The sequence below is a fragment of the Notamacropus eugenii genome, chromosome 2, assembly GCF_028372415.1.
Source record: "Notamacropus eugenii isolate mMacEug1 chromosome 2, mMacEug1.pri_v2, whole genome shotgun sequence".
Taxonomy (NCBI): domain Eukaryota; kingdom Metazoa; phylum Chordata; class Mammalia; order Diprotodontia; family Macropodidae; genus Notamacropus; species Notamacropus eugenii.
Window position 1 is genome coordinate 382,917,875 of NC_092873.1, and position 27,130 is coordinate 382,945,004.

The 27,130-nt window shown below is 38.3% G+C and overlaps 1 protein-coding gene and 1 long non-coding RNA gene across 2 annotated transcripts in view; both read left to right on the forward strand.

Annotated features, from left to right (window-relative positions):
• The window catches only part of LOC140528982 (uncharacterized), a 206,795-nt gene extending 179,665 nt beyond the window's left edge, over positions 1 to 27,130 (forward strand). Inside the window, exon 6 of the long non-coding RNA XR_011975380.1 lies at positions 26,815 to 27,130. This is a non-coding gene — a long non-coding RNA (uncharacterized lncRNA). The remainder of the gene's footprint in view (positions 1 to 26,814) is intronic.
• On the forward strand, positions 3,986 to 9,919 carry LOC140530457 (olfactory receptor 10R2-like). Its single transcript, XM_072649960.1, has 2 exons — positions 3,986 to 4,099; positions 8,954 to 9,919. Exons 1-2 carry the CDS (start codon positions 3,986 to 3,988, stop codon positions 9,917 to 9,919), a joined length of 1,080 nt encoding a protein of 359 aa, XP_072506061.1.

Here is a 27,130-nt window from a genome sequence, read left to right on the forward strand (position 1 = left end):
GCAACTTGAGTCCTGAAACCCAGTTCAAATCATCAAAATGTAGTGAATGGAATGTTAAGGCTGACATAGAATATAGGTTTTAGCTAGTGACCTAAAAGTGAAGTAGTTCCCCCTACAGAAAGGAGAACCTCACTATGAACATTGATAACTAGATGAGTCAGTGGACAGAGCATTAGACTTGGATTTAGGAAAAACCTGAGTTCAAATCTGGCCTCAGACCCTTAAAAATGGTGTGATGTGTGACTCTGGACAAGTCATTTAGCCTCTATCTGCCTCAATTTTCTTATCTGTAAAGTGAACAATAATAGCAACTACCTCCCAGGTTTATTGTGAAGATTAAATGAGACAATATTTGTAAAGTAACTTGCAGACCTGAAAGTGCTATATAAATGCTACCTGTTACTGTTATCATCATCATCATCATCATCATCATCATCATCATCATCATCATCATCGTCATCATCATCAGTAACAGATGTATGAATGATGATCATTTAAGCTAAAACTTGAATTTATTGTACCATTGAAGATGCACTGAGATCTTGAAAAGCAGCTTCCTGTCAAAACGATTGAAAAGGAATTTACTGAAAACTTACAATATACTAAACAATGTCCTGGGTAGGCATACAAATACAAAAACAAAGATGGTCTGTACCCTCAAGGAGTTTACATTCTCATGGGGGGATAATCTTTGAAGTGGAGTAGTGACCATATGAGAGCACTTTGATTTGGCAATTTGCAGGGATGGTAAGTAGAATCTTAGGGGGAAGACTCAACATACTACATCCAGGAACAATTTCATAATTGATTGGATTATGGTTCATGGTTCCAGAACTGCTTGCATTGGTAGGGGTAAAGAGGTTTTAGGACTGACAAGAAAAAGAAGTCTGGAGAGTTGGGAGTAATGTGCTGAGTGGCTGAGGTGTTTCCTCAAAGAAGAGATCTTTCTAGTTACTGACTAGATGCTCAAAGTGGGAAGAGGTTTGCAAGAGATCCCTCTACATAACTGATATCATAGAACATTTTACGTTTACAAAAAAAATCTTTCCTCACAATAATCCTGTGATGTGATTATCCTCATTCTACAGATGCCACTGAGGTTCAGGAAGGCTCTGTATCGTGAGCTCTAAATGAATGAATGAGTTGGGACTTCAAATGGAGTCTGGACTAAATGACAAGTGTTCTTTCCAGAGTATCAGGGTACTTTAGCAGACTACAGAAATCATCTGCCTCATGGTACAGGTAAATAAAATGCACCACCTTTCATACTGGCATACTCATGGCCAGGTCCTCTGTCCCTGCAGACTTGAAGAGAGTACTGTGAGAGGCAAGATTTACATTAAACTGTCATCACTCTTTATGTCTGTGGGATTGCTTGTCCTCCCAGGGATTTCCCCAATGGAGTTATGGTTGTTCTGCCTAAAATTCATCCTTAGTGCTTTTATAACCTGAGGTGAGGCTGGATCCCTATGGGGAAAGTGGGGAGAGGCAGTTGGAGCTTTCCTGAGCCTCATAGGATGGCCTGTGTAAAATTTTTTCCTCCAGCCAATTTAATAGGAAGAATTTCCTGGACATAGAACATTTTTACTCTAAGATAAAGAAAGCACCCTTTGGGTGCCCCTTGTAGGTTAACCTGAATGTTTTCCCACTCCTTTCTACCTCCCAGATGTGCTTTTTAATTGTAACTGTAAGCTCCCTTCTCTCTCTCCTCATCCAAGTTCTCACCCTTCACATTCTTCATCCTTCACAACCTGCTCATTCCCCTTAGGAGAAGACCCAGAAAATGGTGTTGGGTGAGGGTGACAAAGATCTGACAGAGGTAGGTAAACCCAAGGGAGATTTTTTGTCTCTGTTGATGGTTCCTGCTAATGGCCTGCTCCTTAATGAGCCTACAGGGAACCTTCAAGACCAGACCAAATGCATTTCCCAATATATGTCTCAATTTCTTCAACTTTGGCATAGAGATTTGAGGTCATTGTCCCAGCTCTGGTTGTCCCTATTGAATTTTATTGGATAATTGTAGGTAGAAGGACTTATGTCAAATTAAGGACTCTCAAGGCTCATGGTAACAAAATTACTGATAAAGGTACAGTATCAGTGATAGAGAAAAAAGAAAAGATCATTTACAATGATTATTGGTAAGAAAGTTTAGAGAAAGGTTCATGGAGAAGAGATCCAGGGGACCCTCTGTGAAGACTTGAGGTGGGAGTAATGAGATAGAGGGATACCTAGAAGCACTTTGGTCTCCTTCAGTGAAGCCATAGGGACTGGGAATTATGGAGGGACCCTGAAAATGTCAGGTAGAGATACTTGAGGATAGTTTCATTTGGGAGATTCTTGGAACTGACAGAGCAATTAAATGAGAGCACATTCCAAGTCATTGGATCCCAGCCTTATATTTGAGGCAGCACCTTGGAGGAAATTATATGGAATATGAGGGCATTGAGGATAAGCAGATTTTAAATCATCAGGACATTCCTGCTTTTGGGATAGAAACACAAATGCCTCAACACTGATTTGCTTATTTAATGCCTGGCCTGGGTCTCCCCTGAGCTATAATCTATTTTTGCCATGCTTGAATAAGGAGATGAGGAAGGTGGGCATTAGGCAAGAATGAAAGTGCAGGCATAAAGAGAGCTTAAAGAGGACCAAAGACTGGGAGTAAGGGCTGGGAGTTAGGGAATAAAGCAGTGAGAAGAGGCAGTGCTTCCATTGAAATGGGGCCTGAAAATCTTTGTATTCAATAACAAACTAGGTAAGTACAGGAAAGTATAGGAAAACTGAAGAACAAGCAAATCTTGACTTTAAGTCCCCCTTGGAACCTTCTCTGTTTCAGAAGATCCTGTGACCTTTGTGTCACCTTCACTTTTCAGACAAATATCCTCATTAGCCTTTTTGACAATTTACTTTCTTCTCCCCTCTCTCCTTCCAAGCCATTCACATACCTGCAAATATCTTCCTTTTCAAGTTCAATATTCTGCATCCTTATTTCTCAATTAGCTCCTTGTTTGCTTGATCCTTCAGCCATCAAATACCATATTCTTAAGGTAGCCTCCTCCAGATGATGTAAATGGAAAAAACTTACCCTACACTCTTGTCTAAAAAGAATTCTCCCACTAATTACACCTTTTCCTTGACACTGTAACTCCAGAATCTAGGAAAATTTTTTCTTAAAGCACCGTGTACATAAAAAACGAAAGACAATGAGAAAGATTGTGTCAGTCAGTAAGTCAGAAAAGATTTATTAAACATGTGTTATGTGTCAGGAATTCTACTAAGGACTAAGGATGCCAAAAAAAGGAAAAAAAATTCTGCCCTTAGGTTGCTCGTATTCCAATGAAGGAGACAGTTTATCTAGGAAAATACAAAATTTTGTAAACTCATAACTATGTATCTTTTGACATTCGTGTATATCTATCTCTCTATGTATATATAAATATACACGTATATTTATACACACACACATATATGTATACATATGTATGTATATTCATACAGAGAGAGAGACCATAATCTTACAATCTCAGAGAGAAGGCATTAGCAGCTATGGGGGGTGGGAAAGGTTGCCTTCAGAAATTGGTCCTGAACCTTAAAGGAATTCAGAGGTAGAGGTGAGGAGGGAGATTATTCTAGCCACAAGAGACAGCAAGTGCAAAGACACAGAGATAAGAAATAGAGTATTATGTGTGAGGAAGCAACTATAACACATAGGGATGTTGGAAAGGTGATGTTATAAAGAGATTCAAATTCCAAACACAATCCTTTATATATGATCCTGGGGGTGGGGTGGGGAATAGAGAGCCAGTGGTGTTTGTTGGTTTGTAGAAGAAGGGATTAACATTTTCAGGCATGTCACTTTGGCTGCTGAGTGGAGAATGGATAGTGGTGACAGGTGGAGGAACTTGAGGTTGGATGACTAATTAGAAGGTTGTTGCATTATTCCAGGTGAAAAGTAATAAGATTTTGAATGAGGGATGGCTATAACATGACTTTATTCCCTTCTAGAAAGTTTTGTTTTCCCTGGATTCCACTTTTTTTGTGTCATTCTGGGAACATCTCTGCTACAATTAACAGGATGAAGAGCCTGAACAATGATGAGGTAAATCCAGTGAGCTGGGAAAGATCCTACAAATATTCATGGCATCCAACTATCTGTCCTTCAGTCAGTCACTTGGCCATTCATCTAGTAGGGGCAGAAATTTAATTATCCCTGGGCTTGTAATTTAGATCAGCTATGGTGTCTCAGTGCAACTCTGATCCCTCATTTGAGGTGGAGTAGAGAAAGCTTTCACTGTCAGAAAAATCTAGGATTTCTTCCTAGCCTGACTTGCTAGCTTTCCAAATTTGAATAAGTCACTTACTGTCTCTGGGCTTTTATTTCATTATCTTCAAAATTAAGTTCACTGAATTTTAGTTAGAAGTAGTCTCAGGTACAGCTACCTCCTAATCCAATTCATATCTGACAATCAAAAGCACTATTACTCAGAATTGTTGTGAGAATCAAATAAGATAATAGATTTTTATTCTTGTGATTCAATATTTGGTATTAAATGCATTCTCAGCAGACATATATGTATGTATGTATGTATATATACATATATATTGTTTACATTCACTAATGTATATTAATGATTTCTCTATTTTATATTTTAAATATATTATATATGTACACATACATATATACTTGAAAATAAATGACTTTTATATTTATATCTGTATATACACCCACATAGTTACACAAACACATCCACATCACTTTTGTTCTTATTTTCAAGTAGTTTGTATTTTTGCCGAAAAGGCAGGACAGGATGTTCATGAAAAACACTTAATGGCACATTTATAAAGCAGTAGAACAGTAAGAAAGGACATTGGATTCCCTTCCTCCTATTCCACCTTGATTAACGTCATCAGCCTTGGGACCAGATAGCAAGGTAAGGGATCATAAAATTTAGAGCTTCAAAGATCATCTTCTCTGACTTCCTTATGTTTAGTAATGCAGAAAAAAAAGGCATCAAGACATTAAGTACCTTGTTGGAGGCTTTCAACAAAAATGAGGACAGCTGGGATTTTAACATAAGATCAAACTACATAATATTCATTCATTAATCAAAGTTATTGAGGTCTTTTGGGCCAGGTACTGTACAAGACATCAAGGATGAAATAATAACAAAGAGACAATTCCTACCCTAAAGAACTTACTGCCTTTTGGATAGTTGAAGCATGGAAACAGGTACATATCTTCCATAGAAGGCATCATGTGCTAAGTTTCATAAATTATGAAAAAATTGCATGTGAAAAAAATTCAGAAGAGAAAGAAATCACTTCAAGCCGGGGAGGTAAGGGAAGACTTCATACAGGAGGTGGTATTTAAACTAGATTTTGAAGAATTGGTTACATTTTTCTAATTGGAAATTGGAGAGGAGGCTATTGGGGGAACAGGGAATTGACGTGAGTCAAAGAGAGGAGGTAGAAAAGCAATAAAGAGGGAATAATAGATTAAGTGACTAATGTCTATATTCATGAGAAAATTTACCCTCTGGGTCAGGCTGCAGTATGTACAAATAAAGATGAAGAAGATAGTGAGAAGTATGGAAACTTTTTCTAGATTACTTAATATGTGATTGTAGACTTGAATTGGGAGAAGACAAGATAACTGTCTTCGAGTGTTTGAAGGATGATCATGTGGAAGATGGATTACACTTGTTGTCCATGGTCCTAGAGGACAGAATCAGTTGCAGGGGATAGTAGTAGCAGGAAAGCCAACTTTGATTTAAAGTAGGAAAGAAATTCTTTTGGCAATTAGAACTATTTAATATTGGAATCTGCTACTTGGAAGATGACATACTGGGTCAGGGTCTCCCGTTGCATTCTTGGTCATTTCCAGTCATGCTGATGAATATCTGGTCACTGGATCTAGATGTCTCTGGAGGAAAAAGTGAGGCTAATGACCATGCACAGTCCTCCCTCACTTAAATCAAAGTCAACTTTAAGACTTCATCATTTCCCAGATGTCATAGTACTCTTCCAAAATGAAGGACAAATACAAACCTTTTGAACTGGAGGTCTTCGAGACAAGACTCATTGATCTTTTGTTAGCGATATTGGGGATGAATTTATCGTTCATATGTAAGTTGACCTTGGAAGGATAAATAATCCTTTCCAACTCTGATATTCTGTCACTATTAATTGACATGAAGGGACTTGTGTTTTCAGCATAAGTTCTATTACTTCTATTTTACAGATGAGGGCAGGTAGTGGCACAGTGGATAGAGCACAGGACTTGGAGTCAGGAAGATATGAATTCAAATTCGGTCTCAGACACTTAGTAGCTATGTGACCCAGAGCAAGTCACTTAACCATTATTTACTTCAGTTCCTCATCTGTTAAATGCGGACACACTGGAAAAGAAAATGGCAAACCACCTTATTATCTTTGCCAAGAAAGCTCCATGGACAAAGTCTAGGGGTCACATAGAGTTGGACATGACTGAATGACTGAACAGCAGCAATTTTATAGATGTAGTAACTAGCTGTGTATTTCCCTCCAGTCTATTTTCTTGTTTGTATTTCTTTCTCTCTTTTTCTCTTTTTTTCTCTCTTTCTCTCCTCAAAAGTCTTCTTTGCTTCTGACATCTGCTTCCTTTAATCTAACATATGTTTTCTTCAAGTAAACTAATAAGGAAAAACCAGAAGGGTAGTTGACAGTAAACACATGATAATTAGATTTGGAAATGATAAAGCATTCATGAACATTTATTGCAAGGTGGATTACTTGACACAGTATAGACAAAGAAGAAAAACAACCTTGCTCCCTACTCAAGGTAGCTTACAGTCTACAGGTGAGGAAATAACTGGAACACCAGGCAGTTTGAGATAAGGTAGACTGTTTGAAGTCTCAGGAAAAAATATAGACCAAGTTTCTAGGAAAATCTGAAGGAGAATATTTTTAGCTAATTGGAATAGGTAAACTTTGGAGGAGGAAGTGGCACCTTAGTTGTCAACATTCATGGAAATGAAGAATTTAAAAAGTCAAAAGAGGGAGAACATTCTAGGTATGAGGGACACTCATGTGGATGAATTTATTGAATGCTGGGGGGAAATTGGGTAAAATGGAAAAGCAGCCTAAACACTGGTAAAAGCAGGAATGCTTAGAAAGTCAAGTGAAATTCTATTAAGTGAGCTGGAAAGGCAAATGGGAGTCAGATGGTGGAGGACCTTAAAGATGAGGCTGAGAAAGGTTGTATTTTATCTCATAGACAGGAAGGATCCACTGAAGTGGATGTGATGATCAGAACTGAGCATTATTTGGAATATTTGAAGGATGAAGTATAAAACCAATTTTTAAAAAATGCTTGGCAAGAGGTCCAATTAGGCAATGTGATCCTGAGAATGTTTATGGATGAAACTAGAGAGATAACAGAGAGAAGAAAGATGAAAATTGCTACATATGTGTGTGTGTGTGTGTGTGTGTGTGATATAAACCTATGTCTGTTTATATGGGTTTAATACAGATTTTAACATCACAGCATCAAATTGCTTATAGAGAAGTTGGAAATTGTACTAAAGACATTAAAGACAGGTAAAACAATAGGGTATTTCAATTGTACAGGTAGGATGCTTTCAGAAGTGACACAATTTTGATATAATTGAGGGATTGCTTCTTATGTAAAGGTGGAAAGGAAAGATGCTAAAAGTGTGTGTGTGTGGGGGGAAATTTCATTCTATTACTACTGCAAAAAGAGTGACTAAATTGACATATGATTGCTCCCTATTCCTGTCTCTCTGCCACTGTCTACATCTCTCCCACATGCACATAGTCAAATTTTAAAAAAATAATATGAAAAAATCATTGAATCTTTGATAACAGCATTAGAAGGGGAGGAAAATTTTGCAGGTAAAATTCTAGAGTTGACCTTATCTGACATGAAAATTAGAAAACTGCTCTGTGGTGCTCTCCTTGGAATAAAAGAAATCTCTTGATGCATGTCCAAGATTCTCTTCTCTTCATCTCAATCCATAAACTTATAGTCTTATCCAACAATCACTATAAATGGTTGTATAATTTATTAAGAATATTTTCAAGTACTAAAAATATTAATTAATTAAACAATAAAAATGAGGCTGTGACTGTGTTCCCAGACACAGTTACTATTTTGCATTGGGAAACCCAAGGAATGAAGCATTACTGATTGCACTCCATTCATGCTAGCTATACCCAATGTCCATAATTGCTAGTCTGGTCTCCAGGGTCTCAGATCCAGTCCATGGCTTTGCCACTCTTCTATCTGACTTCTCTCCTTTCACTCTCAGGTTCATACCCTCACCATTTTGTATCTCAATGTCAACTCTCAGCCTCAATGTTTGCTGTGCCCCAAATATCTGAAGAAAATCTTTCCTTTAGGCAACTGGAAACCTCAAGCCATCTGACTCCCTGTGAATGCTTGTGACAGTTCTCGGGACCACAGAGTTATATCTCTATTATGTTTTCAGCTCTACTAAGAATGTTTTCCTTATATAAATGCCAAAATCTTTCTCTCTGCAGCCTCTATGTATCACTACTAGCTCTGCCCCTGAGGTCAAGCATAATGAATCTAATCCCTCTATTACACCACAGATTTCAGTAGACTTAAAGATACCTACAATTTTTTTCACCATCTCTTATCTAGGTTAGAGCATTCAACCTGCTCAATCAGTTGTCATTTGGCTACAGTCCAATGAGTATTATGGATCCTCTTTTGTTTATTCACATTCCTTTAATGACCAGAGTAATTTCTGTTGTAATTACTATCTCCTTTCATTTTACCTCTTCCTCTTCTTTCTTATTTTTCCCTTGCCTAATTGCTTACTGAATGAACCCAAGTTACTGACAACTTCCAAGAAAATTTAATATAAATATCCCCCAATTCCCTCAGTTTATTGAACTGAGCATCCTTTTCTCTCACTCTTTTCTGCAGATGTTTCCCTGGAAACAACTTCTTCCAGAGAACTTTACCATGGTCACCGAGTTCCTTTTGCTGGGCTTTTCCAACCTCCAAGAACTGCAGCTTGTGCTTTTTGCTGTCTTTTTCTGCCTCTACATAATCATCCTGTGTGGGAACATCACTATTGTTACAGTCATCCTCCTTGAGCACAACCTCCACACCCCTATGTATTTCTTTCTAGGTGTCCTCTCTGTCTCTGAGACCTGCTATACCTTTGTCATTTTGCCCAAGATGCTCCTCAATCTTCTCTCTCTTCTCAGGACCATCTCCTTTACCAGCTGTGCTATCCAAATGTTCTTCTTTCTTTCCTTTGCCATCAACAACTGCTTATTGTTGAGTGTAATGGGTTATGATCGCTATGCTGCCATCTGTCACCCTCTACACTACTCAGTCCTCATGAATTGGGGGACATGCAGACTGCTAGCAGCTACTTGTGGGGTGAGTGGAATCCTGATCTCAGTGGTTGGCACAACCTTGGTCTTCATTCTTCCCTTCTGTAACTCTAACAAGGTCAACCACTATTTCTGTGACATCTCACCTCTTATTCACCTTGCCTGTGGTGACACCCATGTCAATGAGATGACCATATTCATCTGTGGTGTCCTAGTGCTTGTGGTCCCCTTGATTTTTGTCTGCATCTCCTACGGATTCATTGTTAGAGCCATCTTGAGGATTCCATCAACTGAAGGGAAGCAAAAGGCCTTTTCTACCTGTGCTTCCCATCTCACAGTAGTTATAGTCCATTATGGATGTGCATCCTTTGTGTACCTGAGACCCTCATCCAAAGTCACATCTGACAAAGACCAGTTGGTGACAGTGATGTACACTGTTATCACACCCTTGCTGAATCCCATGGTTTATAGTCTCAGGAACAGGGATGTGCAGATGGCCATCCAAAAAGTTATCAGTGGAGGAAAGTTTTTCCATAAAATCCTATAACTTCAGCATTTCAGAAGTGCTGGCAAATAATTGTGTGGATATATCATTGGATATATGGTTAGTGTGGCATAACCATGGGTTGAGTGCTGTTTTCAGAGATAGATGCTTTTTAAACTTATATTTCATTTTTTTTCTGACCCATGTGTATGTGCAATAGAAACATTTAAGGAAGTCACCGATATGGTCTTATTTGAGGATGAAATACCAGGAATATCATATGATGTATCATGAGGAAGCATCATATGATAGATAGTGTTGGTTTAGGAGTCAAAAAGACATTGTTTTCAAATTACATTTCTGATGTTTACTATATAATCCTAGCCAATTAATTTAACTTCTCTGAACCTCACTTTTCAATTGTCAAATGGGGGCAATAATATCTATTGTCCTTACCTCACAGTGTTATTTTGAGGTTCATATGAGATAATATATGTAAAACACTTTGGAGGTTTGGAAAGTGTGTGATCTATGTGCTGAGAGGTGATTGGAATTCAGTCTGAGTGCACAGAGTTCCAGGGCATGGACAAAGAGACTGTGATTTTGTAAACCAACATCATTGGGAGAGCAAAGATGTATGCAGGAAAGTGCAGAACCTACTGTCAATGTTGAATTTGTTTGGATTGCATTCCCACATAAGGACACTATTCTTAAATGTGTGTGGGCATAGCTTTAGTATATACACATCCTAAACAGCACATACCTTTTCCAAGGAAGCAATGATTCATTCAACACTTCAACAAAAATATATTAAGCACTTTACTATACTGATGGAATCAAAAATCTGGTCTAAAGAAAAATATGTAAAACAATCAGGATAAATACTGTACTGAAATGCATTTGGGATCTCATCAATTTGGTAATTTGTTTTAATGATACAGATCATAATCCATCCATGTATACTATAAAACTCTTGTCAATTTCTGACCCTAATTTTCCAGATAATTAATCCAATGTACTGTTTACCTTTTCGTGATTTCTTTTGACAGATGTCCATGACACAAATAAAAACAACAGCAATGCCTTCCCTCGAGGAGCTTACATTCTATGGATTCAAGGTCTTAGCTATTTTTATTTATAGAGCACCATACATAAGGCAAATGACCAGAAAGATTATTAGGTAATATAAGGACAAAGGGGTCAGGAGGGGGAAGAAATTGACTTTAGTGATACCAGTTAGGAGATAATTACAGTGATCCAGACTAAAGGTTATCAGGCATGAAATTATGATGTAAGCTATGAGAATGGAGATGAGGGAAATGTTAGAGAGCTAAGACTTTTTTTTAAAAAAAATGGCATTTGATTGAGTATACACATTGAGGCAGAGTACTCAAGGCAAGAGTGACTGTTAAGAAGGTGGCAACATCAAGGGAAATGGAGAAGTTTAGAAGAAGGGTGACTTTAGGGGAATTGGGATAATAAAGTGCTCTTAATAAATCTAACGAATTTACCTATACCTATAGGATATAGGTAGAAATAGCAAGAAGATACTTGGTAATGTGAGACTAGAAAACAAGAGGAATTAGAGCTTGATATATTTATTTGAGATTTGTCTGCATAGGACCATCCTCTGAATCTATAAGAATTGTTGCAAGATTTTACAAGAATGTATGTACACTGTTACATATAAATGTATTATATGTATTTTGTATATGTATATATGTATGTGTGTGTGATGCATAATATATACAAAAGTAATAAAATACTTGTATTTGTATCTCCTTCAGCACTTTCCTTTCATTGAAGAACTGTAATAGTAATTTAAATGGAAAAATCTTTCATATTCATTAATAGGCCCATGTGATCTGCCTGGGTCACATGGAAGCCTGAGTAACATGAGTCTGAGTCCCATGGAGCCTGTGGGGAGAGGAGTTTGATGAATGGGTGGAACAAGAAGGGTGGAGCAGGAAGAGATGGAGCTAGATCAGAGGTAAGAGGAAGTTAATCTTGAGAGCAGGCAGAAGTGGAGGATGCAGGCAAGCCCACACCTGGGTGGGAGTGTGAGAAGGGCTTCTGTTTAAAGAATTCTTGTTCGTAATTTGTTTTAAGGGAAGCCTGTTTGTGGTTTGTTTAAGGGGAGCCTGCTTGTGATTCGTCTAATGGAGCTGCTGTGGGAAGCTTAGAAGGGAGAAGGCTGTGGGCTAGTGTTATCCTCTGCATTGTTATTGTATATAGATTTTTGTTACTGTGATGGATTTGGCTTTCTAGTGTCTGAATATATGTTTCGGTTCTGCCTTCCATGTGGAGATTCTGTTGTATTCTGCAATTTTGTGTTGCACCGTGATATTCATAGCCACAGTGACTGCTGTGAACTTCATGTTGACACCACAAATGGCTATGGGGATTGGATTGTGAAATATCAGACCTCTATTTGGACACAGAAAGGCAGGTAGAGGAAGAAGAAAGAATGTCCCAGGGTGGCAGGATTTTTATTCCTCCCTGGCAAGATAATGGGCTAAAGGCACAGGGCTCTGTGAAAACTGGGAACCAAGGCTACAGAAGGGAGAACCCAGAGACTTAGAAAGATGTTTTCATAGTATACCAGTAGAGCCAGGGAAAGAAGTGGCAGGGGTGTGTAGGAGAGGCTGGGCCTTGCTAACAAGCAATCAAATTATATGTAAAAGCAGAGACAGGTTACTGGAGGAGATGGCTCACATGGAAAGGGAGATGGCTGATTTGCAGGAGAAACTTTTTATCCTGCAGTGTTCAAACTGTCCTGGAGGAGAGGAAGCTAAACAGTTTCAGGTGGTGGAAAAAAAAAAGGCTGTTGTTGGTTTGGCTCACAGGAGGAGAAAAATTAACAATGGAAAATGAATGCAACCCTTGCACAGGCTGGGCTTGATTTGGGCCTAAACACAGTCCATGAGGATGTGTGGGAGTAGAATGAAACAAATGAGGAGGCTGAAGTTCAGCCAGTGCTAAAAAGGAAGCAGGAGAAGCAGGGGGCCCTCAGTTTTGGGGGAGGTAATTGAGGATTTTATTCAGCAGGAGGTCACATATATTTTGAGTTGGTTCAACCAAAAGGTGGGAGAAACATTGGTACCTTGGATGGTGAGAATTAGTGAAAAAGATAACTTTCCTGGAGAGGGAAGAGTAAATAGCCAGTGGATTCAATATCAGAAGAAATTGACAACGAGTGAATTGTTTACTGTTCTATTGAGAGCAGGGGTAGATTTTGGAAGCACAGATGACATTCCAACTAAAGAACTATATAAAATATAAACTTCCAATATAGAAGCTTGATTTTAGACTGAGCAGGGAGATGAGAGCTGTCTCGGTAGATCCTCCCGCAACATTATATCTAAGTTCATCACATCTGCAGGGAGAATGGGAGATTGGCCAATCTTCAGCTCAGATTAAAGAAAGTATACCTCTGGTCAGAATGATGACCCTGGGACTGTAAATTGGAAAACAGTAAACAATAGTGAATGAGACTATGATAATGGGTTCATGGACTCGAGAAGCACAGCTGGCCTCATATCTACCCTGCCTGTGGTTACTGTCTCCTTGTTTCCTTTTGTTTTTGTTTTTTTGTCTGTTCACCTTGTTTGTCAGATTTGTTTTCTGCAGTCCTAGTACTCTCCTCCTGTAGATGCCTAATTGCTTAATCCAGATGTCACCCCCTGTCCAATGTGCTGTGTTACCCCTGGACCTGGGGTTGACCAACTCCAGATGCCAGCTGGGAAACTGACCCCCTCGAATGGGACCTCTTGGGGAAGGGACAAGTCTACATCCAGTCTCATCAGGAAGTAGTGTGTGGAGTACGAAGACCTTTACCAATAAATCAGAGACTCAGAGATATTAGCAGTAAGAATAGTTCGTTTATTGACTTTCTCGAGAAGGGGCACCCTCAGAGCACCCAAAAGATGGTGTCTAAGGCAGAGACCGGTGTGTTCAGCTCAGCAGATTATGTAGATCCTAACCCCAATCCCCTCCTTTCTAGCCTCCTTCCTCAGGGCTCATTGGTGCAAGCCCTGAGGGTACAATCTATTCTTGGCAATCTACCCCAGCAACAGAGAACAAAGATGGTTTTCATGGGTTTTTGCAAGAGTGAACAGTTTTACCAAAAAAAAAAAAAAAAAAAAAAGAGAGAGAAGGAGGAGGTCTTATTCCTCCCCTGCTACTGCCTAAAAACAAGGGGTTGGGGGAAGTGTGGGAAAGTGTAAAATATGTTGAAAATATTTCACTGCAAGGTCAACCTAATGCAAATGTTTCAATAAGACAAGAAACAATTAACTCTTTGAGACTTCACTCCTGAGAGATCCTCAGAGATCATCTCTCACAGTAGTAATGGAAGAAGAGACCTTAACCTCTTACCCCAAGATTTTGGGCCCCATTTGTTCGCGGGGAGAATGATGGGGTGCTTGTGCTCAAACCCCACCCTAAGATACTATTTTATGAGCTTATTTTGTGTGATCTCTTATACTTCTGTTGATACCAGTTGCCCCACCAAACCTGACTTATGTAATGAATAACAACGATCTTAGGGCTTCATGTAATGGTAATTTAAATAGAAAATCTGTCATATTCAGTAATAGGCCCATATGACCTGCCTGGGTCTCAAGGAAGCCTGAGTTACATGGAGCCTGTGGTGTGAGGAGTTTGCTGAATGGATGGAACAGGAAGAGGCATAGCTAGTGCAGAGCTGAAAGGAAGTTAATCTTGAGAACAGTCAGAACTGAAGGATACAGGCAAGCCCACAGCTGGCTGTGAGTGTGAGAAGGGCATTTTGTTTAAGGAAAGCTTGTTTGTGATTTGTCTAAGGGGAGCCTGCTTGTGATTCATCTAATGGACCTGGTTTGTGGGAAGCCTAGCCAAGGGGAAGGCTTGGGCTGGTATCCTCTGCATTGTTATTGTGTATAGATTTTTGTTTCTGTGATGAATTTGGCTTTATAGTGTCTGAATAAATGCTTTGGTTCTACCTTGCGTGTGGAGAGTCTGTTGTATTTCGCGATTCTGAGTTGTGCCATGATATTCATGGCCCCAGTGGGCGCTGTGAATTTCAGATTGGCGCTGCAGAAACTTGTAGGCATATTTCACTGATATTATTTTCTGAATCTATCACTATCTACCCACCACCCCCTTCAAGTAGTAACCGTTCCTTATAACAAAAATGTGTAATCAAGCAAAACAAATCAATGAACTATCTATGTGATGTATGTTTCTTCTTGTTCTTGTTCATGTTCTTATGCCGCTGTTCTACAGCTTCACTCTTCTATTTGTTTTATAATTGGTCTGGTTTTTCATTTAAAAAAAAAAAACCCTTCTTTGATTTTGAATGTCTACATTTTTTCTTTATTGGGAATAATTAATCCATACATTTTCTAGGTTCTATTTTTCCACTATCTGTTTAGTTCACCACTCATTTTGTTGTTGTTGATATAAATGTTTAAATATATAAATTTTTACTTAAAGACTGCTCTGGCTACTCCAGAAATATTGACATGTTGTCTCACTTTTATTTTGCAATGATTTTTCTTTTTTAAAAATAATGTATTTTGATATTTTTTATTTAAAAATTGAGTTCCAGTGCCCAAAGGGCTATAAAACTGTGCATACCGTTTGATCCAGTAATACCAGTATCCCAAAGAGATCATAAAAAAGGGAAAAGGATTCACATGTATAAAAATTTTATAGCAATTCTTTTTGTGGTGGCAAAGAATTGGACACTGAGGGGATGCCCATCAATTGGGAAATGGTTGAAACAGTTGTAATATATGAGTGTAATGGAATACTGTTGTGATATAAGATAATGAGCAGGCGGATTTTGAAGGAAAAAAACTTGGAAAAACTTACATGAACTGATACTGGGTGAACAGAATCAGGAGAACGTTGTACACAGCAGCAGCAACATTGTGCATTGATTAATTATAATAGACTTAGCTGTTCTCAGCAATGCATGATCCAAAACAATTCCAAAAGACACATGATGGGAAACACTAACCATATCCAGAGAAAGAAATATAGAGTCTGACTGCAGATCGAAGCATCCTTTTTTCACTTTTTTTTCTTTATTATGATTTTCCTTTTTGTTCTGATTCTTCTTTCACAACATGACTAATGTTGGAAATATATATAATGTATATATAATATATATATATATATGATGTGATTGTACATGTATAACCTATATCAGATTGCTTGCTGTCTTGGGGAGGGAAAGGGAAAAGAGAGAAAGAAAAAAAATTGGAAATCAAAATTTTACAAAACAGAATGTTGAAAACTTTACGTATAATTGGAAAAAAATAAAATGCTATTAAAGAAAAGATAAAATTTGAGCTCCAAATTTTCTCCTTTCCTTTAGTCTTTCCCCCACCCATTGAGAAGGCAAGCAATATGATATCAATTATACATGTGAAATAATGAAAATACATTTGCATATTAGACTTGTCCAAAAAAGCAAGAAAAATAAAGTGAAAAAAATAATTCTTCAATCTGCATGCAGGGTTCATCATTTCTCTCTCTAGAGATAGAATTTTACATTATGAGTCCTTTGGAATTGTCTTGGATCACTGTATTGATTAGAATAGCCAAGTCTTTCACACTGGTCATCATTACAATTTTGCTGTTATTGTGTACAATGTGCTTGTGGTTCTGCTCACTACACTTTTCATTAGTTAATATCAATCTTCCTAGATTTTTCTGAAAGGAACCTCCTAATCATTTCATATAGCACAATAGTATTCCATCACAATCTTATACTACTACTATAATATTTTTATACATATAGATCCTGTTCCTTTTTTATTGATTCCTTTGGGATATAGACCTAGTAGAGCTATTGCTGAGGCATGTGTAGTTTTATAACCCTTTAGTACAGTTACAAGTTGTTCTCTTGAATTCACAGCTCCAGCAACAATACTCAGTGTCTCTATTTTCCCACACTACCTCTAGTCATGCTAACCAATGTGATAAGTGTGAGGTGGTACCTCAGAGTTGTTTTAATTTGCATTTGACTAATCATTGATTTAGAACATTTTTTCATATAACTATGAATAGTTGTGATTTATTCTTCTGAAAACTTATTCTTCTGAAAACTACCTGCTCATGCCCTTTGATCTTTTATCAATTGGAGAATGGCTCTTATTTTTATAAATTTGGCTCAGTTCCCTATATATTTGAGAAATGAGACCTTTATCAGAGAAGCTTGCTAAACTTTTCTCCTGTCTCCCCAGTTTCTTGCCTTCCTTCTAGTTTTGTCTACACTGGTTTTGTTTGTGCAAAATCTTTTAAATTTCATGTAATAAAAATTATCCATTTTACTATCCATGATCTTCTCCATCTCTTGTTTGGTCATAAACTTTTCCCTTATCCATAGATCTAATTGGCAAAGAGCAACGATTTGTTTTTAATACTTATTATTTGTGATTTAATCATTTAGTCATCATTTAAATCTGAATTTTTGTTTACATTCCTCTCACTGCCTTTAATTCTTATTTTGTTATAATCTGTTAATAATTGAGTTAAAATTTCTGCCTTTCTATATATATGTACTTATGAATTATTTTTTCTCTAATGTACAGTTTTTGTAAATATTGCAAGGAATAAATAACTGAACTTGTAAGATTGTTAAAATTCTCATACAGAAATTTCTAAAGTTCTATCATTTTTTTTTTGTTCAAGGTACAAGAGAAAAGGCAATAAGGAAATATTGAAGCATAAGAGAACCCCTAGAACTGCCTTCAGAATTCCCTTGGAATTGAACATCAAGGACTTTCTTTTACCTTTCTTTGTGTAACTAGCACTTAGCACAATTTCTGGCATATAGTAGGTACTTAATAAATTTTTATTGACTGAATGATTATCTACAAACATGCCCATGTCTCCCCAATCCTCAACAAACCCTCCCAGTTGATCCCCACTATTATTCCATGTCTCTCTTGCCTTTTGCAGCTAAACTCCTTGAAAAGTCTCCCTAGAGTTAGAAGCCTTTACTTCATTTCCTCTCTCTGCTACCTTAACTCTCTATGGTCTTGCTTCTGATCTCATCAATTACTTTCTCCAAAGTTTCCAGGTATCTCTTCACTGGAAAATTTCATGGTCTTTTCTCTATAGTTATCTTCATCCTCATCCTCATCTTTGTCTCTGTTTCTTTTTGCTTGACCTTTATCCAGGTCATGCCTGCTAACCCTGATTGTTCCTCAGGGGTATATCCTGGGCCCTCTTCTCTCTGCATACTATTTCATTTGGTGACCTCATCAGCTCCTTGAGTTTCAGTTATGATTTTCTAATTTAAGTTTTTAACATTCATTTCCACAAAATTTTGAATTCCAGATTTTCTCCCAATTACTCCCCTCCCCCCACCCCAAAACACCTTGCATTCTGATTGCCCCTTCCTTCTAATACCCCTCCCTTCCTTTATCCCATCTTCTCTCTTGTCCTGTAGGGGAAGATAAATTTCTATACCCCATTACCTGTATTTCCTATTTATCAGTTGTACGTAAAAACAGCTCTCAACACTTGTTCCTAAAACTCTGGGTTCCAACTTTTCTTCCTTCCTCTCTCCCCACCCATCCCCACTGAGAAGGCAAGCAATTCAATATAAGCCACATATGTGTAGTTTTGCAAATGACTTCCATAACAGTCATGTTGTATAAGACTAACTATATTTCCCTCCATCTTATCCTGCTCTCCATTTCTTCTATTCTCTTTTTTGACCTTGTCCCTCCCCAAAAGTCTTTACTTCTAATTGCTCCCTCCTCCCATTTGCCCTCCCTTCCATCATCCCCCCAACACTGCTTCTCCCCTTCTCCCCTACTTTCCTGTAGTCTAAGATAGATTTTCATACCAAATTGAGTGTGCATGTTACTCCTTCCTTCCTTGGGCCAAATGTGGTGAGAGCAAGCTCCAGTTTTTCCCCTCTCACCTCCTTGTTTTTCCCTCCTTTGGAAAAACTTTTTCTTGCCTCTTCTGTGAGAGATAATTTCCCCCATTCCATTTCTTCCTTTCTCCTTCCCAATATATTCCTCTCTCACCCCTTAATTTTATTTTTTAGATATGATCCATTCCTATTCAACTCACCTTGTGTTCTCTGCCTCTCTTTATCTCTCTCTCTCTCTTTCTCTCTCTCTCTGTATGTGTGTGTGTGTGTGTGTGTGTGTGTGTGCGCGTATGTGCATAATCCCTCCAAATACCCAGATACCAAGAAAAGTTTCAAGAGTTACAAATACTGTTTTTCCATGTAGGAATGTAAGCCATTCAACTTTAGCAAGTCTCTTGTGATTTCTCTTTCCTGTTTACCTTTTCATATTCCTGTTGATTCTTGTGTTTGAAAGTCAAATTTTCTTTTCAGCTCTGGTCTTTTCATCAAGAATGCTTGAAAGTCCTCTATTTCATTAAATGACCATTTTTCCCCCTGAAGTATTATACTCAGTTTTGCTGGGTAAGTGATCCTTGGTTTTAATCCTAGTTCCTTTGACTTCTGGAATATCATATTCCACACCCTTCGATCCTTTAATGTTGAAGCTGCTAGATCTTGTGTTATCCTGATTATATTTCCACCATACTCGAATTGTTTCTTTCTAGCTGCTTGCAATATTTGCTCCTTGATCTGGGAACTCTGGAATTTGTTTATAATATTCCTAGGAGTTTCTCTTTTTGGATCTCTTTCAGGAAGTGATTGGTGGATTCTTTCAATATTTATTTTGCCTTCTGGTTCTAGAATATCAGGGCAGTTTTCCTTGATAATTTCATGAAAAATGATGTCTAGGCTCTTTTTTTTTTGATCATGACTTTCATGTAGTCCCACAATTTTTAAATTGTCTCTCCTGGATCTATTTTCCAGGTCACTTGTTTTTCCCATGAGATATTTCACATTATCATCTATTTTTTCATTCTTTTGGTTTTGTTTTGTGATTTCTTGGTTTCTCATAAAGTCATTAGCTTCCATCTATTCCATTCTAAATTTTAAAGAACTATATTCTTCAGGGAGCTTTGTAACCTCCTTTTCCATTTGTCTGATTCTGCTTTTAAAAGCATTCTTCTCCTCATTGGCTTTTTGGACCTCTTTTCCAATTGAATTAGCCTGCTTTTAAAGGTGTTACTTTCTTCAGCATTTTTTTAGGCCTCCTTTAGCAAGCTGTGGACTCAATTTTCATGATTTTCTTGCATTGCTCTCATTTCTCTTCCTAATTTTTCCTCCACCTCTCTTACTTGATTTTCAAATTATTTTTGAGCTCTTCCATGGCCTGGGACCATTGCATATTTATTTTGGAGCTTTTGGTTGTAGAAGTCTTGACTTTTATGTCTTTCCCTGATGGTAAACATTGTTCATCCTCATAAGAAAGGATAGGAGAAAATAGCTGTTCACCAAGAAAGTAACCTTCTATAGTCTTATTTTTCCCCCTTTTTTGGCCATTTTCCCAAGCAGTTACTTGCCTTTTGAGTCCTTTTTCAAGAGTAGGGTATGCTCTGGGGACCTGTAAGATCTCAGTTCCTCCAATGTAGCATAATCAAAGGAGAGGAGTTTACTCCTCAGGGGCCTCCAGCTCTACCATGCCCCAGTACCCTGCTCAGGCTGATTCAGATCAACTGCTCAATTCCCTTAGGGCCTTTAGGTGGGGGCAGGGCCACAACTCAGGGCTGAGGTTCAGATCAGCCGCTCAATTCACTCAGGGGCTTTAAGCTGAGGCTCCAACAATTGACAGTGGCTTCCCCCTGCTGCGCCACCACTATCGCTGTGACTGCTGCCTGCTACTGCCTCTGCTGCCACTGCCTGGAGCTGGGACTGAGGGGGGACCCTGCTCCCTTCTCTCTAAGTTGGAAAAACCCTCTCACTGATCTTTGAAACTGCCTTTGGCACCTGTGGATTGACGGATCTGCTAACTTCTGCTGCTGCTGGGGATTCCACCCCCGAGACCTGCTGTAGTCCTACTCCTTCTGGTGCCATGTGGCCAAACCTGGGGTGTGCTCTGCTCTGTGTCCAGTGTGCCAGTGTGACAGACCTTTTCCACTGGCCTTCCAGGTCATCCTGGACTGGAAATCTTCTCCACTCCAGTGTTCTGTGGCTTCTGCTGCTCTAGAATTTGTTGAGAATCATTCTTTACAAGTATTTTATGGACTGTGGGGGAAGAGCTAGAATATGTGCGTCTTTCTACTCTGCCATCATGGCTCCACCCTTAGTTATGTTTTTTATGCAGATATAACTCTCAGATTTATTTGTCCTACCCTGACCTTTCTTCTGATCTCTGGTGAATTATTTTTAACTATTGTACTGAGATATCTATTGCATATCTCAAACTGCTTTTGCTGTATACATCTTAAACTCAACATATCCAAAATGGAAGCCATTATGTTTCCTTTCCAAAATCTTGCTCCTCCCTAACTTCTCTATTATTTTCTCAGTCACCAAGGCTTAAAACCTAGACATCTTCTTTGAGTCCATACTCTCTCCCACTCCCTTATTGTCAATTACTTATCAAGTCCCATAAATTCTACCTTAGTAACATCTGAAAATGGCTCCTTCTCTCCCTTTACACTGCTACAATCATCTTGCAGGATCTCATCACTTAATGACTAGACTATTACAAGCTTACTGGTTGGCCTTCCTGCCTCAAGTTCCATTCTAGTCCATCCTTGATTCTGCTCTCAAATTTATCCTCCTAAAGTACATAACTTGCAATGTCACTTTCCTGTGTAATAAACTCCAGTGTCTTCCTATTGAACCACCAGAATCAAATATAAACAGATTTATCCTTTTTAAAGTACTTCATAAGCTACAGTCTAGGTCCTAGACCCTTCCTACCCTCCTAGTCTTCTTACACCTTCCTCTTTTCTATGTATCCTTCTGTCTCTCAACTCTGAGTGTTTTCATTGGCTGTCTGCCATGCTTGGAATTCTTTCTCTTCTCATTTACTCCTGGATTCCCTTGTCTTCCTCCAAATATCAATTAAAGTCTTGTTTTTGCAAGAAGCCTTTTCCAGTCTTCCATTAATCTTAATGCCTTTCCTTTGATGCGATACCCAATATATCCCTTTTTCTGCTTATTTATAGACAGTTGTTAATTCCTGTCTCCCCCACAAGGCTCCTTGAGAATGGGGCCTATATTTCTCTTCTCTCTGTTTCTCCAGCACTTAGAACAATTCCTGTCATGTAGCAGGTGCTCAAAAATGATAGTTGACTAAATTGTATAGTGAAAGGTACATTTTAAAGTCCTTTGGCAATATGATTACAGAATCTAGTATTCTAGTCAGTCAGAGAAGGAACATTTCCTGGATAGTCCTAGCTCCATAAACAGAGGCAGCTCAAGCACTGAAAGATATGTTGAAGGCCATATGGCAAGAACTGTTTCCAAAAATATAAAAAGAATGAACTCTTCCCAAATCTTTCTATGATACACGTATGGTCCTGATACCTAAACAAGGAGAGAAAAAAGAAAAGAGAGAAAATTAAAATTTTAGCAAATAGGTTACAACAACATATTTAAAAGATTATTGAGTATGATGAGCTTAGATTTTTATCTGGAATGCAGGGTTGGTTCAATATAAGTACAACTAGAAGTATAACAGAACATGTTAATGACAAAATTAATAAACCACATAATTATGTCAGTGGACACTGAAGATGTTTTTGACAAAATTCCAATACCCATTTCTTTTAAAAACTCCTAAAGAGTACAAGGATAAATGGATTTTTCCTAGACATGGTAAATAGCATCTATGTATAGCCAAGAGTAATCATTATATCTAAAGAAAAATGATGGAGGCCTTTTGAATAAGATCAGTAGTAATTAAGGATGCCCATTATCACTACTATTCTTTAACATGTTGTTGTTCAATTCTTTCAGTCACATCTGACTCTTCATGACCCTAACTGGGGTTGCCTTGGCAAAGGGATTAGAGTGGCTTGCCATTTCCTTCTTCAGTTCATTTTACAGATGAGGAAACTGGGGCAAACAGGGTTAAGTGAATTGCTTAGGATCATATAGCTGCTAAGTGTCTAAGACTAGATTTGAACTCAGGTTTGCTTGCCTCCAGACCAGGTTGTTCTATCCACTGCACCACCTAGCTGCCCCTGCTCTTTAACATAGTCCTGTTCTACCTATAGCTATAAGAGAAGAAAGAGAAAACAAAGCTATAAACATAAGAAACAAAATTTTCATCTTTTTTGCAGACAAAATGATGACCTATTCAGAGAAACCTAAAGCATCCACTGAGATTATTTGTAACAATGAATAAATTCAGCCATATAGGAGGACATAAAATAAATTCATAGAGACAATCATAATTTCTATACATTACCAACAAAACCCATCAGGAAGAAATTTTTTTTTTTTAAAGCCAAAGAAAACAAAGTTTATTAAGGATTTGCCAAATTGGGTTGCCTCTTAATAAGCCTAAGCATTTGTGATGCTTGTATTCACAAGCAGGCCAGATAGAATCTCAGCTAGACAGAGTCTTAGCTGGATTGAATCTGAGCACCTTCATGAAGGCGAGATGGAACTTAAATACAGAAAAGAGTATAGGAGGGATCTGGGGGGTGGTCTGGTAGTCCAGGGTGATGGGAGAGGGGTTTAGGAAGGGTCTTGAGGGAGAAGTCCAAGGACGGAATCCAAGGAGGGTCAAAGGCTGGAAACAGCTGGAGGCTATCAGGAGATATGAGACAATGGAGGGTTTTGGGTGGGAAGCAGGTGGGGCAATCGAGAGATCTTGACAGGGGCAGTATGGGAATGAATACAGATCTTGATGGGAGTGGTCGGCAGCCTGGGGAATGGAGTTTTGATGGGATCAAGGGTGGGGGGGTGCAGAGACCTGAATAGAATGATAATGAAAAACCCATGGGCTTCCCAAGACTGCGGGAACAAATGGGAAGATTAGATTTGAGTAAGAAAGGCAAGATTAAGTGGGAAGATTCAAGGGGAGCTCAAGGAGGCTCCCAGAGTCTGAACCCCATCATTCCCCCCTCAAATAGATTGAACCCAAATTCTTTTGGGGTAAAGGGCGAAGGTCTCAGCTTCTGAAACTTCTTCCTGCTGGCAAGAAGCATAGAGCTGTCCCTGCCTTGATGGATCCTGTTCAAGGGTCCAGAACCTGGGCGGTGCCAGGTCCAGTGGGCTGGAGTGGAGACCTTGGATTCAGACAGAGGTTGGTATATAGCCTGGGCTGTCATCTGGAAGTTGATGGCTTGTACTCTTCCAGTTTGAGCAGAAGAACTTGAGATTAGCAGCCTTTTCTGGTCAGGGAACCATAAATGAAGAGGTTGAGGGGTGGTGGGGTGCTGGGGATGGAAGCTCAATTCCATGTGGACAGTCTCAGGTGGGTAAAGGTGGGAACTTCTAAATCTTAGAGTTCTCACGAGGCCCCCCCAGGAAACGACTGGGAATCGAGGTGAACCGAGCTGTCTCGTGTATTTCCGCCTCTTCCCGTGAGAAACGTGAGGGGAGAGAGCTCTCCCCACCCTCGAGATTGTCCCGGATCTGGGCACACCTAGTTACCTAACAGGCACGGTATTCAGATGCAAACTATGCAGCTGGAGAGCTTAAGTAGGATCAGGAAAGCCTGAAAGCTCTCTTGGGTGGAGGGGCCACGTGTGAGGACACAAGGCTCCGCTTTTCCTCTCTCCTCTCTCCTCTCCCCCTCTCTCCCCACTTATACTTCTACTTCCAATCTCTTATTGTAAGATCTTTGCCTCCTTGGGAGATCTTTCTCTCTCCCTCCTAAGGAAGAATTCCCCTGCACTTGTAACCAGATCCTGAAATAAAGCTCAACCCTTGTTCGACTCTGGAACATCCTTTCTCTCATACGAGCATCCGGTTTGGCCAGCCGAAGACCTCTGATAGAGGTAAGGTAAGACTTGGGTAGTCCTCAGGCCTCTAGGCCTGGCAGTGGGGGACCCCAAAATACCGACAGTCCAGGTCGTGCTCAAATGAATTCGAGCCAAGCCTTCTTAAAGCCAAAGAAAACAAAGTTTATTAAGGATTTGCCAAATTGGGTTGCCTCTTCAGGAGCCTAAGCATTTGTGACGCTTGTATTCACAAGTGGGCCAGATAGAATCTCAGCTAGACAGAGTCTGAGCTGGATTGAATCTGAGCCCCATCAGGAAGAAATTGAAAGGAAAAACTCATTCAAACTAATCACATAATATATATGTTAATTTATGGTCTATGTAAGAAGACACATGAGAACTAAATGAAGAAAATACTACAAAACTACCTATGTAAAAATAAAGGCAAACCTAGATAACTGGAAAAAAATGTTAGTACATGTTGCTGTGGGTAGCTAGGTGGTGCAGTGGGTAGAATGCTGGGCCTAGAGTTAGGAAGACTCATCTTCCTGAGTTCAAATCTGATCTCAGATACTTAATAGCTAAGCAATTCACTTAATCCTGTTTGCCTCAGTTCTTCATCTGTAAAATGAACTGGAGAAAGAAATGGCAAACCATTTCAATATTTTTACTAAGAAAACCTCAAAGGGGTCATGAAGAGTTATATACACCTGGAAAACACAACCTAAATTGTTTTGCTCATTCATTGTTATACCAATAAAACTACTAAAATATTATCCTGTAGGGTGAAAAAATATTCATATTCATTAGCATTCAAATGGTCATGAATCTAAAGGGAAATAATGAAAAAAGTAAGAAATAAGAGGACCTAGAAGTGCCAAATTTCAAAATATGTTATAAAGCATTGGAAATAAAAAGATTTGATACTAGTTAAAATAAAACAGAAGTCAGTGGAATAGATTAAGGATACAATATGTAGGAGGAAACAAATATAATGACTTACTCTATAAACTCAAAGATACCAACTCCTGAGCTGAGGACTCACTGCTTCAAACCTTGATAAGAAAACTGGAAGGCAGTATGGTAAAAACTAGGCAAAGACCAGAATTTTGCCATACATAACCAAAGAGGTCCCTAAAGGATACATGGTGTATATATAAGGAGTTAGACAATTAGATTAGAGGTACAAGAGGGAAAAATGTGCCTTTTGGATTTATGAATGGGAAAAGATTTTCTGATCAAATAAGGGAGGAGATGCTCAAAGAATAAAAAAACCCAGACATTTTTATTACATAACATTTAAAAACGTTTGTATAAAAAGGAAGAAAATCAATGAAATCAGTTGAAATATAAGGGTTACTATTAAATGAAGAAAAATCCTTTTCTGATAAAGGTTTAATACTCAATATATATAAAGAACTAATTCAAATGTATAAGAAGTAAGGTCTATTCCCCAATACGTAGTCAAAGATTATAGAAAAGTAAAAAAAAAAAAAAAAAAAAGCAATAAATATGGAAAAATACTCCAAACACTAATAATTACAGGAATCAAATATTTTGTTTTTTTGTAGTATTTTTCTTTTTATATACATTATTCTCCTGGTTCTAATTATTTCACTATGTATCATGATGCTCATGGAGGTCTTCCAAGGTTTATCTGAGAATGTCATCATTTCTTCAGATGCAATTATATGCATTATATTTATCTATAGATTAAAATAATTCCAAGATCATGCTTCATACCTACCAGATCAGCATTTGATTAGAAAAATGGCCATTTTTAAAGAGAATATGGGAAAACATGCACACTAATGCATTTTTCATAGAGCTGTGACTTGGTCCAGTGACTCTGGAAAACAATTTGGAACAAGGCTCAAGCAGTTACCAAACTGTACATACTGTCTTACTCAGCTGTACCATTATGAGACCTACACCTGACAGAGGTTATAGGAAAAGGATCACATATGAAAGATAAATGTTTGTACATAAGACAAAAGAAATATATTTTATGAAATATATGTTACATCTTATATGCATATGTATATTATATGTGTACTTATATGTAATGCACATACATATACACACGTATCTTTTTGTAGTAGCAAAGAAGTGGAAATTTAAGGAATACTGGGAAAATTATCATGTGTGAATATAATATAATATTATTGCACTTTCAGAAATGATGAAATGGATGATTTCATAGAAATCTGGTAAGATGTGGGATGAATGAAGGAAGCAGAACCAGGAGAACAACGTGTACAATATCAATAAAGAAAGATGAGAACTTTCATCATGGCAACAACCAATCACAATTCCAAAGGACTGATGATGCAGCCTCCTATCTACCTCTTGAGAGAGATATTAAACTCAGCACACAGAATAATTTATAATTTTTGACATAATTTGAATAAGAAATTATTTTTGTTTTCTTCATTTGCCAATTCAGAAGTCTGTGTCTCATAAAGAGACATAGACAAACAGGACAGTTTTATC

Coding starts and splice junctions, on each gene's coding strand:
- LOC140530457 (XM_072649960.1), top strand. CDS start 3,986: ATGACTTTATTCCCTTCTAGAAAGTTTTGTTTTCCCTGGATTCCACTT. Junction 4,100..8,953: donor AGAGCCTGAACAATGATGAG/GTAAATCCAGTG, acceptor TCTTTTCTGCAG/ATGTTTCCCTGGAAACAACT.